Source organism: Gopherus evgoodei, chromosome 1 (genome assembly GCF_007399415.2).
Source record: "Gopherus evgoodei ecotype Sinaloan lineage chromosome 1, rGopEvg1_v1.p, whole genome shotgun sequence".
NCBI lineage: Eukaryota > Metazoa > Chordata > Testudines > Testudinidae > Gopherus > Gopherus evgoodei.
This window is the reverse complement of record NC_044322.1, coordinates 292106461-292119758: the sequence shown is the minus strand read 5'-3', so window position 1 is coordinate 292119758 and position 13298 is coordinate 292106461. Positions and strand designations below refer to the sequence as shown.

Below are 13298 nucleotides of genomic sequence, written 5' to 3'. Positions count from 1 at the left end.
TTACTTAACTTAGATCGACCCCCACCCCCAAGTGTAGACCAGGCCTATGTATAGTAACTATGAGCTGTTTGCTCCCAGACCCCGGTGCGATTTCCCCAAGCTCTTGCCTGCTCTACCCTCTGCCCATCCCGTGGGTTTATCAGCCTAAACTCCCTCCTCTCAGGGAATAGCTGTAGGCTACTTCCCTTTGACTTCTTGGCAGGCTCTGTAGTCTCAAACACACCACCTTACTTCTCCCAGGAAGTGACTGCAGCCTACTTCCTCTGCAGCCCCCGATGTTCTCAGCTTTCTGGTTTTATACAAGCTCAGCCTGCCTCTGCCCAGCTCTGCTACATCAACAGTTAGCCCTCCCGTCCCTGGCTCCCCCGCACTGGTGCAGCCCAACTGGCTAATTGTCCTAACAACCTGCTCTGCTTTGTGTGGGAAGTACACTCCATCATAATACTCATTATCAGTATATGTACATAGAGCAATGGATGCTAGATACACCTGAAAACAGGAAGATACACAATCTTATCTATTTCACTTTTAGAGAGGCAGTATATTACACTGTCAATTAAATCAGAACTTGCAGGAGAACAAAACACAGACAAAGGAATGGATTTTAAGGGATAAGGCTAAAATTATTAACTTGAATGAGTTGTAAGATGAAGTGATTGGTGCCCCCACCCTCACTGAAAAATACCAGTCATTTATTTGGGTTCAAGGTAGTGGTAAATGACCTCCATGCTCCATAACCAGTGTTTATGGTTTGTTTCCTTCAGGCTATTCTCTAGTATTTAGCCCTCCTCTGAGCACTCTTGTCCTCCAACTCATAAGGGGGAATGAGGGTGCACATAAAGTCTGCAAAGAAATAAGGCTGCCTTTCTTCCTCAATGATAATAGGGTCCAGAAGCCACCTCCCAGGTCTCTTACTCACAGGTACTTCTTGGACCTGGCTCCCTGGAGCCTCTTACTCACATTGGCTACCTGTCTCAAGCTGGAACAAAACTACAAACTCCACTTATTAAACTTGCATTTTTAAATTCTGTCTTTACTCCATATTAACCTAAAACTGTGCCTCCAGGATACTGGTGCTGGAGAAAAAAAAACCCAGACAGACACCTTGTCAGTTCTAGCCCAGGGGAAAATTTATTCCTAATCTCCAGAACTGCCACTTGATCAAACCCATACAGCATCTTCAGAACATGCTTCAAACTAGACCTCAGTTATAGGTCAGAAAGGGTGAGGCAGCAACCACAGCAGAGTAGCTTGTGTCTGTGTATCTCTCCTGGAGGGGGGAAGGGAAAAAGGATTATTTCCCTTTGTTGTGAGACTCAAGGGATTTGGGTCTCGGGGTCCCCAGGGAAGGTTTTTCAGGGGGACCAGAGTGCCCCAAAACACTCTAATTTTTTGGGTGGTGGCAGCAAGTACCAGGTCCAAGCTGGTAACTAAGCTTGGAGGTTTTCATGCTAACCCCCATATTTTGGACGCTAAGGTCCAAATCTGGGACTAAGGTTATGACATAGGTCAGAGAGGGTGAGGCAGCAACCACAGCAGAGTAGCTGTTTGTGACTGAGTGCCACTGCTCCCATCCTCTTTGCTTTACACAGTCTGCTCAGCGGCTTTACTTTTTGAAGATACCACTGTGCAGTTTATTTATAGTATTTCACTCCACCACCTTTTGGTACTAGTGCACTCATACTATTTACATTACCTAGCTTTACTATCCCTTCTGCAAAGCAGGGTGGGAGGAAGAGGTTTCTCCTCCCAGAGAACACCCTTTTGTCAGAACCTACTAGCCTGCCTCCATCCCCTCTTTCTTTCTGTGCTCTTTTATCCAGTCTCCTTGTTAGTGTTAATTAGCTCATTAGTTAACCCAGCCCCAACCTGATTTGGTAATCAGGAACTTCTCTCCTTAGTCAGGCCCTCCTCAGGGACTTAACTGGTTAAACAATGACCAGAGTGCTACTGGTTCAGATGCTGATTCCCAATACTCTGTCACAGCGCTGCCTGCCCATGATGGATTGATATACAGCAAGGGGGGCCCATGAGAGCCAGTCTGCTTTCTCCTTTCCCTACATCCTAGCCAATGGGTAGCACATGGAGGCAAATATCTCCTCTCTTGTCCTGCTTCCCATCACCACTTGTATTCTGGTCAGAGGTAGGGAAGATTCCAGAGCAGTTGAGCCTGATCCTCCCTTCCCAGGACCCCATGGGTTGTCTTTCTCTTGCTATTTTGATCAAATGTCCCACCCTGAGATGGAGATCAAGAGGGAGGGGGCATTACTGCAGAGTTCTTTTATTTGTTAAGCAGCATTGTGTCCCTTTTCCTCAGACAGTCCACTAAAAATTCACTCTGTTCCAATCAGTGATAAAGGTACAGGACTAAAAATTACTAACAAGTATATTGGAGTAACTGAGAAATTATCTGAAATTTTAAAAATAGGATTTGGCAAAATAAGGGCATTCTAGTGAGACCCATAGAGGCCAGTCTGCACAAACCCATGCTGAATGTCAAAACTGATGCAGTTGCTCAGCTTGTACTGTATCGCCATTGAACTAAAATAAACAAAGCTATATATCAGTCTCTGTCCCTGAAATTCACAGTTAGGCTTCAGATTTCTGTAGATGTGGGCTGGGAAAGTATTTATCACATAGGCCCAAATATTGGTCAGGCTACACATGGGGAATTATGGGATCTAGGTCCCCCTCTCCCTTGCACAGGCTTTGCTAGCATTATGTCTTGCCTGACATCAAAGGGTGGGAGAGCTGGGAAAGGAAGGGGACTTTTGCCATGTGCCTCTAATGTACTGGCCATCTTATCTGTGCCAGAGCACCAGGTATTGACTTGGTACAGGGTATTTCCTCCTGGGAGCAGGAGAGACCAGGAGGCATATTTTGACAGAGCTACAATTAGGGTGACCAGATAGCAAATGTGAGAAATTGGGACAGGGGACAAGGAGGTAATAGACTCCTATATAAGAAAAAGCCCCAAATATTGGGACTGTCCCTATAAAATTGGGACATCTGCTCACCCTAGCTACAATCTCCCTCCTGAGCAGCTTTAGGGGCAGTGTGGCAGGCCTGGCACCACAGCGCCCCTTTGCGGCAGGGGTGGGATGGGGTGTCAGCGCCTCACCACTCTCCAGTCCTTACGTCCGCCTCGCCACGGTCAGTTGGTTACAGCCTTTTGGCCTTCTTCCCCGCTATCGCTTCTGTCTGGTGGGGTAGCACAACCTAGCAGCCTGGGTCCATACAACCCCCCCCACGAGCAGGATAGCGTTGCCTAGCAGCCAAAGTCCATAGAACCCCGCCTCACGAGCAGGGTAGCATGGCCTAGTGGCCAAAGTTTATACAATCCCCCTTCACGAGGGGGGTAGCATGGCCTACTTGCCAGAGTCCATACACCCCCTCCTTGCTAGCGGGATAGCGTGACCTAGCAGCCAGAGTCTATACAACCATTTCTTACAAGCAGGGTAGCATTGCCTAGTGGCCAGAGTCTATACAACCCCTCTTACAAGCAGGGTAGCACGGCCTAGCAACTGGAGTCTCTAGGATCCCTCATGGTTCAGGGGTGATAGAGTAGGGGTACTCGGGCTTGCCCTCTCCATTGAGCCTCAACCCAGGGCCCTGGTAGTGGCAAGCTCTCCTTGCCACTCGCTCAGCAGAGATCCACCCACAACACACCGAGCAGATATAGCTTTAACACTGTTTGTCTCTAAAGTTCCCCTGGGTCACTTCCTACCATGAATACAAGTTCATCTTCAGCAGGGGGTCCTCTGGTCTGTTCCTCCCCTGTGATATCCTCCATTGGGGTCTCAGGTCCTTGGCTTGGCTGACTCCTGGATCCTGGCGTGCAGGCTCTCCCTCTTCAGGAGCTAGCAGCGTGTGTCCTTCTCCTGATGTGGTCAGCCCCGACTGAGCTGATCTGCAGGCTTTTATACCTGTTCTCCAGTTGGAGCATGCCCAGCAGAGCTTCCGGGGCATGGCTTCCTCTGCTAGGAAGGAAGGGTTAACTCCTGCGGTACCAGTGTGGGGCCGCTCTGCCCCATCACAGGCAGCACACTAACATGTACCTTACACTGGACAGATCATAAAGTGCAGATTTAGCCTTCTGTCTAAAAAGATATTGTACTAGTCAACTTCTTAATGTCAGACATGACGGTTTTCATGCCTAATGATTTCCAATAGCACATGATGAAGTTGCTTGATTGCAAAATGCCTATCTACTACAAAAGTATTGGAAACCAATTCTCATTGTCCTGATAACTAAGACCCATTTTTCTCACATGTAATATATTCTTAATCAGGGCATCAATAGTATTGCACAAGCTGGAATGAAAAGAATTACAGTCATATGAGCATGACATTCAAAGTATTTTGTATTGTGTTTCCTTTTCCGTCTACAGCTATCACATGTCCTCAATATAATTCTGGACTTTTGGACTTTGATATTAAAGGCAATTAGAATTAACAGAGATGGGTAGATAGTGATAATCCAAAAGTTTGGTGATTTAATGAACCATTTTAAATATGGTCTAGTATCTATAGTTGTAGTGAGTGGGGAAATCAACTAAGACACCTGAATACATATTGCACAAAAATACATTTTTTAAGAAATGAGATTATTTTATCTTTATTTTAGAAGGAAACTCTTCAGTAACACAATGGAATTGGATTATTGTCTTTTAAAATACTATTTTAATTTAGTATTTGAGCCACAATTTCTCACCAGAAAATGGAGAGCTCCCAGCATCTGTTATGAGAGAATCAGACAGCTCCAAAAGTGCCCCTTAGAAATCGTCTTCTCACTTGAACTTTTTGATATTTATCATTATTATTTGTGTAACAGAACCTGGGATCCATAGAACCAGTTCCAAGTCTAGAGCAATTCTTAGCATAATATTCCAAAATCTTAACAGTCCAGAAGAAAAGAGAGATCTGTGTGAGCTGTACTTGACTTGAAGAAAGGGTTCTTCAGTCTGTGATTCCTGTATAATCAGTCAAGTTTTCTTTAAAGTGTATTACCCTTATAGAATCAGCTGTTATATTCAAATCTTTCTATATTCTTCCTTCACTGTTCTTTTATTGCTCCACAATGAGGATAGCTGGAGAGATGATGAGGCAGAATAGAACATTTCTTACCTGTAACTATCCTTCTTGTGATTATTTTCTCCACCACTCCACGTATATCTATAATGTGAACCTGGTTTTATACTTTTGCTGATTTTTTAGCTTAGTTGTAGGTGCATTTAGGGGTTCATGGCCATCCCTCCCATCAGTCTTAGAGGGAGGCCATGCCCCCTCACAACAGTGTGCCTGTAAATGCAAAGCTCAATAGGGAATTAGCAGTCTCAGGGCTCTACCCCCCTTGGCAGAGCAGAGCAATAAGTGGTCAAAGGGGCTCTGGCCCTTGGGGCAGGGTAGAGCCATAAGTGGTCAATAGCCCAGAGAATCCTGGCTAGGGAAGACAGCAAGCAAACACAGGCTCTTTGGCCTAAGGTGGGCAGGCTGCCAACCCAGAGGTGGCATCAGCAGCAGGGAGTAGGGGGACCCAGGTCCACCCTACTTCACCAGGTCCCAGCCCAGGGCCCTGACAGTGGTGGAGGACTCCAATACTGGGTCAGTGGAGATCCCACTGAAACACGCTGACCTGGACTCTGGCAACACAACTGGACTAATGTTTGGTGTCCTTGGGCTACTTACTACTATCCCTCCTGGTATACCTCCGTCTCCTGGGGTTTCTCCATCTTGGGGTACACGGCCAGCGGCAGTCCCAGTAGCTCCTCCAGGTACTGGTCAGTCTGTAGTTCCGACACCTCCTTTGGACCCTCAATGCTGTAGAGCTCTATCATGGGGGAAGAAGTGTCCAGGGCTGCCGAGGGGGGGGGGCAAGTGGGGCAATTTGCCCCGGGCCCCACAGGGGCCCATGAGCCCTGACCCGGCGGTGGTCCGGGTGTTCGGCAGCATTTTGGCGTCAGGGGACCCTTCAGTGCTGCTGAAGACGCAGAGCGACTGAAGGGCCCCCCACCGCCAAAATGCCTCCAAAGACCCAGACCGCCACTGGGTGAGTACAAGCACTGCAGCTCCCCCGCTTTGTCCCAGGCCCCCTGAATCCTCTGGATGGCCCTAGAAATATCTGCTTCCTTCTCCAGCTTTCGCACAACTGAGCTCTAGGGCCTGCATTTTAAACTTCCAGTTCAACCCCTCCGCTTCCAGTGGGGTACATCGCTTGCCTGTCTCTGCCCACCAGAGGGTGGTTCGTGGCTTCTTCCCATTAGTCTCAGAGGGAGGCCACAAACCCTCACTACAGTGGTGTATATAGTTATATTAGAAGATAATCAATTTGACATCATTATAATTTTAAGACTAATTTTTAGAGCCCCCCCCCAGTGAAGATTGTTGGAGAGATTAATTATAGAAGAGAAATTGAATGGAAAATTTCTTTCCCTTTAGACTGGTTAAGAGGATCTGCTCGTATTGCAATGATATATAAGTATTTTACCAGGAGCATGCAATATTACTTGTAATAAGTCATAGTTATCATAAACTAATGGTAATTTCATTATTGTTAATAACTTCATTATTGGTTTTGTCTTTGTCTTTCATTGTCATGGAAAATAACTATATTCAAAATGAAAAAATGTTCGATACTGTTTGTATTAAACGGAAACTGTTTTCCCGTTTCATTCTAGGTTATATTCTAGATAACAGCACAAAAGATCTCACTTTCAAATTTAGTAATCTAACACCATTTGCAATCTATGATGTGTATGTTGCTGCTGAGACAAGTGCCGGGATGGGGCCTAAATCTAATTTAACAGTTTTCACTCCTCCAGAAGGTAGGTAGGGTTATAGAAGTAAAATAGACAAAGCTAATTGTCCTGCTACATATGGTGACTGGTTTTAATTCTCTCTTCATAGCCATATCTGTAAATTGTGTATGAAAAATAGATGTGTTTCTAGTTGACTTCCTCTTTCAGATAGTGTATTTTACGCAAGAAATCACAAATCAAAGAAAGGGAATACACAGAAAAGTTTTGTATGTTTAGCAAGCACATAAAATATTAAAAACACACTGTGACCACATTCATTTGATTTCAGAAGCGTTCAAAGATTATGGGACTAATATGTTTTTTGAATGAAAAAAAAAAGATATTACATCTGGGCTGGGTAATTCAGTTAAGGAACAGCTCCATTGTTTGGCCAGTAGATGGCAGTAAATAGTAGGGTAAGAACACATTTCTGTAATTACATCAAATGTCACTCCACATGTACAGTTAATAATCTTTATAGTGATCTTTTTCATGTAGAGCTCTTTGAAGAAATACTGTTTTGAGAGTAGCTTGTGCTAACCTTGAAAAAGAAGAATGTGATCTATGTGCATCATAACTGCACTACTTTCAACAAAATTAATTGTTTCTTTGTAAGGAGATGATTAACCCTTTAGTTAAAACACTGTGTTTTAAAGAAAACCCCAAGAATACCTTTATATTTATTATGGTGAAATATCTCAGTATATAAAAGATTTGAAAATAGAACAGATGAAATGCTGCTCATGATAAGTACAGGAGACATCTAACCAAACTCAGCAGGTGTGATAAGGCACATGTGCATTCTTCCCCCCCCCACCTTCCTTTTCCATCTTCCATCCTTCCCTTTCCCTGTGTCCCCTCCTGCCCATTTTTCTCTGTTCAGCCCTGTTCAATCTTTGTTCCTAATTAAAACAAAACTAACAGACTTGTGAATTCCTTTCCTTAAATACTGCCTGCAGTGGCAACACCAATTTTCATGATGCTCTGACACTTTCAGATCTGCCTCCTGTGATTAGTGTTCCTCTTCAAAATACAATTCTAGCTTCCTTTCTCAGTTATAAAATGATATGGATTGGATGAGTCCTTTAGTGGGTTAGTTAGTCTCGAGTTACCCAAACTGCGGCCTGTGAATTACTAGTGAGCCGCAAAACTCTTTCTTGTGTTCTGCGGAGTTTTGTATAGTTACATGTTGCTGATTCTCCCTCTCATTCCTAGTGGAGAGAATCAGAACAGGTTGTATGTGGGGAGGGCGGAGGGGAGAGGGGAAGGAGGGAAAATGTAAAACACAAGTAGACAGTTGAATTAAGGGTTTTTTTATTCAAAAAGGACAAAATCTTTATCACACTAAACATAGCTAAAGATCATGAATAATTTCCAGTAGGAAATTGCTGTAGATGCCACAGTAATGTTATGTGACTGTGAATGGGAGGAGAGAGAGCTCATATTACAATTTCTCTGTTAAGATGCGGTTCACACTTATTACAAGGTTTGATACCATGTTCTCTGTCCTCTGGTCTGGTCACTGGTCCTCATTGACTAATGGAGTAGTTGATTCCGAGTCTCAGTTCTTTCAAACTTTTATTGAAGTTTGAGACATTTGCTGGAAAGTAGTGCCTACAGGCCCCAGCCATGATCAGGTCTCTGTTGTGCTAGGTGCTGTACAAACACATAGTAATAGATAATCCCTGTTCCAGAGAGCTTGCGGTCTTAGATTCCTATCCACCTGCTTCATGCTTAGCTTTGTATACTACAAGGAATCCCATTGATTTCAATGTGACTACTAGGTTCAGGACCTAAATACACAAGACAGACAAAGGGTAGGAGGGGAAACAGTAAGAAGAAGTGAAGTGACTTGCCCAAGTTCATACAGCAGGTCAGTGGCAGAGTCTAGAATAGAATTCAGATGTCCTGACTTCCAGACCAGTGTTTTCCTCCTGGACTGCACTCTCGCTCTGACTCATATTCTTTTATTTTATTTGTTAGATTTATTTTACTTAGTTGCTTCTGGGAACACTAGCAGGTGATTATAGTATTCCAATATTCAAATTTTGGTTTAAAAGCAGTGGGTTATTCTAACTTCTTTTCAGCAAGTAGTGAGTGTTATACCCGTCAAATTTGAACACTGGTTTAATTGGTATTCATATTCATGCTAGGCAACACAAATATTCTCAAGTGTATCATAATATGACAGACTGATAATTTTGGTCCTAACCCTACAAACCATCGCTCATGTGAGTAGTCCCATTTGTAGTTAAAGGACTACTCATATGAATCAGGACTAGCAGTCCTTTTATCTATGTTACTTTAGGATGAATGATTTTATGCCTCAAATTCTATGAGAGCCATTCTGTAGAATGTTAAGACACTGATGTGTGATGTTCATTATTTTGCGTGTAAAGAGTCATAAAGTTCTAGAATTTAAGGCCAGAAGGGACCACCAGATCATCTAGTGTGACCTCCTGTATATCACAGGCCACCCACACTACTCAGCATCCACACACTAAACCCAACAACTGAAATTAGACTGAAGTATTACAGCCCACAGGAGACCAGACTGTTATGTGTCACAGGCAGAGAATACGAGGGACTGAGGTACCCCAGTGCCAAAGGCACCTGCAATGGCAGGGAAAGGACTAAATGATATATATATACATACACTGTAAGATCATTATTAATATTAAAAGGCTAAATGGAAATAAAACTCATAAAAATGTGATACACAAAATGGGACCATCATCAGTTATAATTTTCCAAATACTTTTTCATTTCATGCATGTATATATGTTTAATTTATTCACACCTAAGTTTGTATAAGTTTGTTCAAACTGATGTAGATCAGCATAGATCCATTGACTTCCCAATGCAAATGACTTGAATTGGAATTGAGATATACTGATTTACACCAGATGAGGATCTGGCCTTGTTCATACAGTCCTATTAAGATACTGCATATCATATAACTATCTGCATGTTCTTAGATTATGATTTAACCTGTGAGATGAAATTTTCTTGATGTAACTTGTTGATTGCACTGGAACAACTTAGTTCATAAACAGTTAAAATCTCAATAGATGCTTAGATTGCCTTTGTTCAGTGTGCTGAAAAAGTTTACAGTAACATTTAGAAATCAATTGGCAGTGTTCAATTAAATTCAGTATTGGAGATAACATTTAATTTAAGGGTTTTTTGTTTGTTTTAGTTCCAAGTGCTGTATCTGACTTACAACTAGCAGAAGTAGAAGCCACTCTCATAAGAATTGCATGGAGGAAACCAGAACAACCAAATGGAGTCATTACCCAATATAGGGTTAAAGTGTTAGCTCAGGACACAGGAGTCACTGTGGAAAACACAATTCTCACAGCGAAAGTTAAGGTATTTTGGTTTTTATTTGGTTTTTATTTGGCTATTCCGTTTTGGTTACCTTGCTCATGAGATAGTTGGTGTGGTTTTATTTTAAATTACAAAGTTAGTTACTGTTGATTAATTTTCAGTCTTTTCACGCTGTCCCTTATTTCCTATTCTATTTTTAATTGAGAGTTAAAGTTTCTAGTTTCACCTCACTTAGAGTATATCCACACTGCAATAAAAAGCTAGATTTTTATTTTAAACATTTGAGGGAGTGTTCAATCAGCTATCGAGCTGGTCAGAATTTGTTTTTATTTTTGAAAAAAATCCACATAATTTCCAATAAATTTTAACGCAAAATCACAGTTTTTTTACTGGCCTTTCAACAAGTTCTGTTATTAAGTGACTTGCACAAAGTCACATGGGAAGTCTGCAACAGACCCTTGAATTGAATCTAGATCTCCTGAATATTACTTTGTACTTGATCCTGTGCCATTGACCCAATTAACTTTCCCTCCCCCTCATTTCTTATCCTTCTGCAGTCAGTCTGCTCCTCTTTTTTCTCCGTGCCCAGCAGGCAGAGCATTGAGAATGCAGGATAGACAGTCCCCCTCCTCTCAATTTTAGTGCCACAGTGACCCCCTACAGTCCTGGGCAGGAGTATTCTTAGTGCAGATGAAATCTGCGGAGAATTTAACTGCCAAACTCTAACAAGTCCACTAAGCAGGAAGATACTCAAAAGGCTTTTTACTTGACCAGATTTGGGTGAATTTTCCTAGGTATATCAAAAGGCACATTCAAAGTAACACCTCTGCTAAGTTTCAAGACTTTGCTCCAAAGCAGGGGGACACTAGAACTTCTTAATGAAATGGTTGTAAGAATGTTGTTAACATGAGCAAAACAGCATGTTTTCCTTTAATCCTGTTTTCAGAAGGTAATAAACTGTTTTAGCTGAAACTTAAAAAAACAAAATCAGCCTGAGTCAGATCCCAGCATTGAAGATTTCAGCTCAGATAGTTAAAGTTTATCAAAGTTATATGCAATTGAAAATAAGGTTTTATAACGGGAAGTGTCAGGCAATCTTAATTGTAGTTGTTGATACCAGCTCTACAGGGCCAGCTCCAGGCCACAGCGCGCCAAGCGCGTGCTTGGGGCGGCATGCCGCTGGGGGCGCTCTGCCACTTGCCAGGAGGACGGCAGGCGGCTCCGGTGGACCTCCCGCAGGTGTCCCTGTGGAGGGTCCGCTGGTCCCGTGGCTCCGTTGGAGTATCCGCAGGCATGCCTGCAGGAGGTCCACCGGAGCCGCGGGACCAGCGGACCCTCCACAGGGACTCCTGCGGGAGGTCCACCGGAGCCACGGGGGCGCGGCGAGTGGCAGAGCGCCCCCCGCGGCGTGCCGCCATGCTTGGGGCAGCGAAATGGCTAGAGCCGGCCCTGCAGCTCTACCTATAATTTATATTAATCTAATCTCTCTAGTGTATATATACATACTATTATATACTATGTATATGTTTGTGTGTGTGAGAGAGAGAGAGAGAGAGAAAAATGAGTTAATGGTAAGTGTCATATTTGGTTTGTGATGTATATGTTATTGTTTTTTTAGCATTTGATGGATTCTGTGGATCCAGACATGTTAAATGAAAATATCCAATCTACTTTCACTTGGGATACAGTAGAAACAGCCACTGGATTATATGAAGGTTCAGCTGAGATGTTTCCCATGATACAAACAGTTTCTTCAGTAACATTTACTAGTCTGTCTAGTGATAACGTGCCCACCATAAATGGAGCAGCAGAACTACATTCAGTTTCTGGTAAAATGTTAAGATATTTTTATACCTACCTCATTGTTCAAAAGGTCCCTGTCACTGTCACAAATATGATCTTTAGCACAGAGTTCAACCAAATTATTAATGGGTCATTTTCTGGAGTCAAAATTTTTACTACCAAATAACCTTCTGAAGCAACTGTGAATGCCACACAGGCAGGAACTAGCCCCTTATCACCCAGCTGACCTTCTTCCTAGTGAAAGTAGCACACTAGAGCCATCAGCCAAGCTGCATAGACAATCAGTTATTACAGTTGCCAAAGCAGGTGTGATCGCAGGGATTAACATATCTCCAAGCCTTTCACAGACCTTGATTTCCCTGAGCCTTTTGACTAATAGCTTTTCAAATGTCACTAAGGTAAATAGGTCAAAAAGTTACAACTCTGCTCTATGGGGTGGCAAACAGGTGGAGATGACCCCCCATGTCATGGTGATGTCATTAGTGTATACACTTGTTCTGCGTTATCAATGGAACATTGTTTCTTTACTAAGTATGGATATTTATGGCCCATTAAACAAGACTTAGTTGACAGATACAGGCTTAAAATACCTCTCCAAATTTTTACAATGAGAGCTTTTAACAGCAGTCAGAGGGCCAAATTCTGATTTTATTTATGCTCCATTAAAGTCCTTGCATCTGGTTTGCAGTGTTTTTTAGTGGTGTTGTCACAGGATATGAGAGAGACAAGGTGGATGAGGTAGTATCTTTTATTGGACAAACATCTGTTGGCAAGAGAGACAAGCTTTCAAGCTTACACAGAGCCCTTCTTCAGGTCTGCATCTGGTGTAAAACAGTATTCAGATATAAGTAACTTATTTTGTCTTGAAAATATTTGTCAGTTAGATGCAGACAGATTTTCAAAAAGTGGCCACTGATTTTGGATGCTCCCATTTTTGGATACTCAGCTCAAGAACCCTTGGCCTAATTTTCAGATAGGCTGTCTCTATCCCTTCATGTGCATGTTCAGAATGCTGTAGTGTAATGACATCTCTATGGGGCACTAATTTTGACTAGCACAGTCAGCTGGCTACTGAGTTTAGCCTATACCCCTGATATCCTGAATATTCTCCTGATTCAACCCTGGCCTTTTAGCTTTGTTTCATAGTATTGGCCCTGCTCATTCCCTCCTACCAAAACACCCACATGAAGGGATCTCCTTGAGGAGACCTAGGAATAGATGCTCTTGAGATTAATCACATCATTTAGCTGGCGAGAAGGAAGAGGAAATTCCTCACTCTCTGTGGAGAAGAAAGCAAGGCCCACTCTCTAGTTTAGTAGATTCCTGTGGGTCCTGGGAGGCTGGGGCCATCTACACAGAGGCCTTGTG

The 13298-nt window shown here is 43.0% G+C and overlaps 1 protein-coding gene across 1 annotated transcript in view; it reads left to right on the top strand.

Annotated features, from left to right (window-relative positions):
* PTPRQ (protein tyrosine phosphatase receptor type Q) overlaps window positions 1-13298 on the top strand; it is a 161742-nt gene that overhangs the window by 15101 nt on the left and 133343 nt on the right. Inside the window, exons 8-10 of the mRNA XM_030549449.1 lie at window positions 6678-6824; window positions 9997-10169; window positions 11746-11883. Of these exons, the coding sequence (XP_030405309.1) occupies window positions 6678-6824; window positions 9997-10169; window positions 11746-11883 (458 nt within the window). The remainder of the gene's footprint in view (window positions 1-6677; window positions 6825-9996; window positions 10170-11745; window positions 11884-13298) is intronic.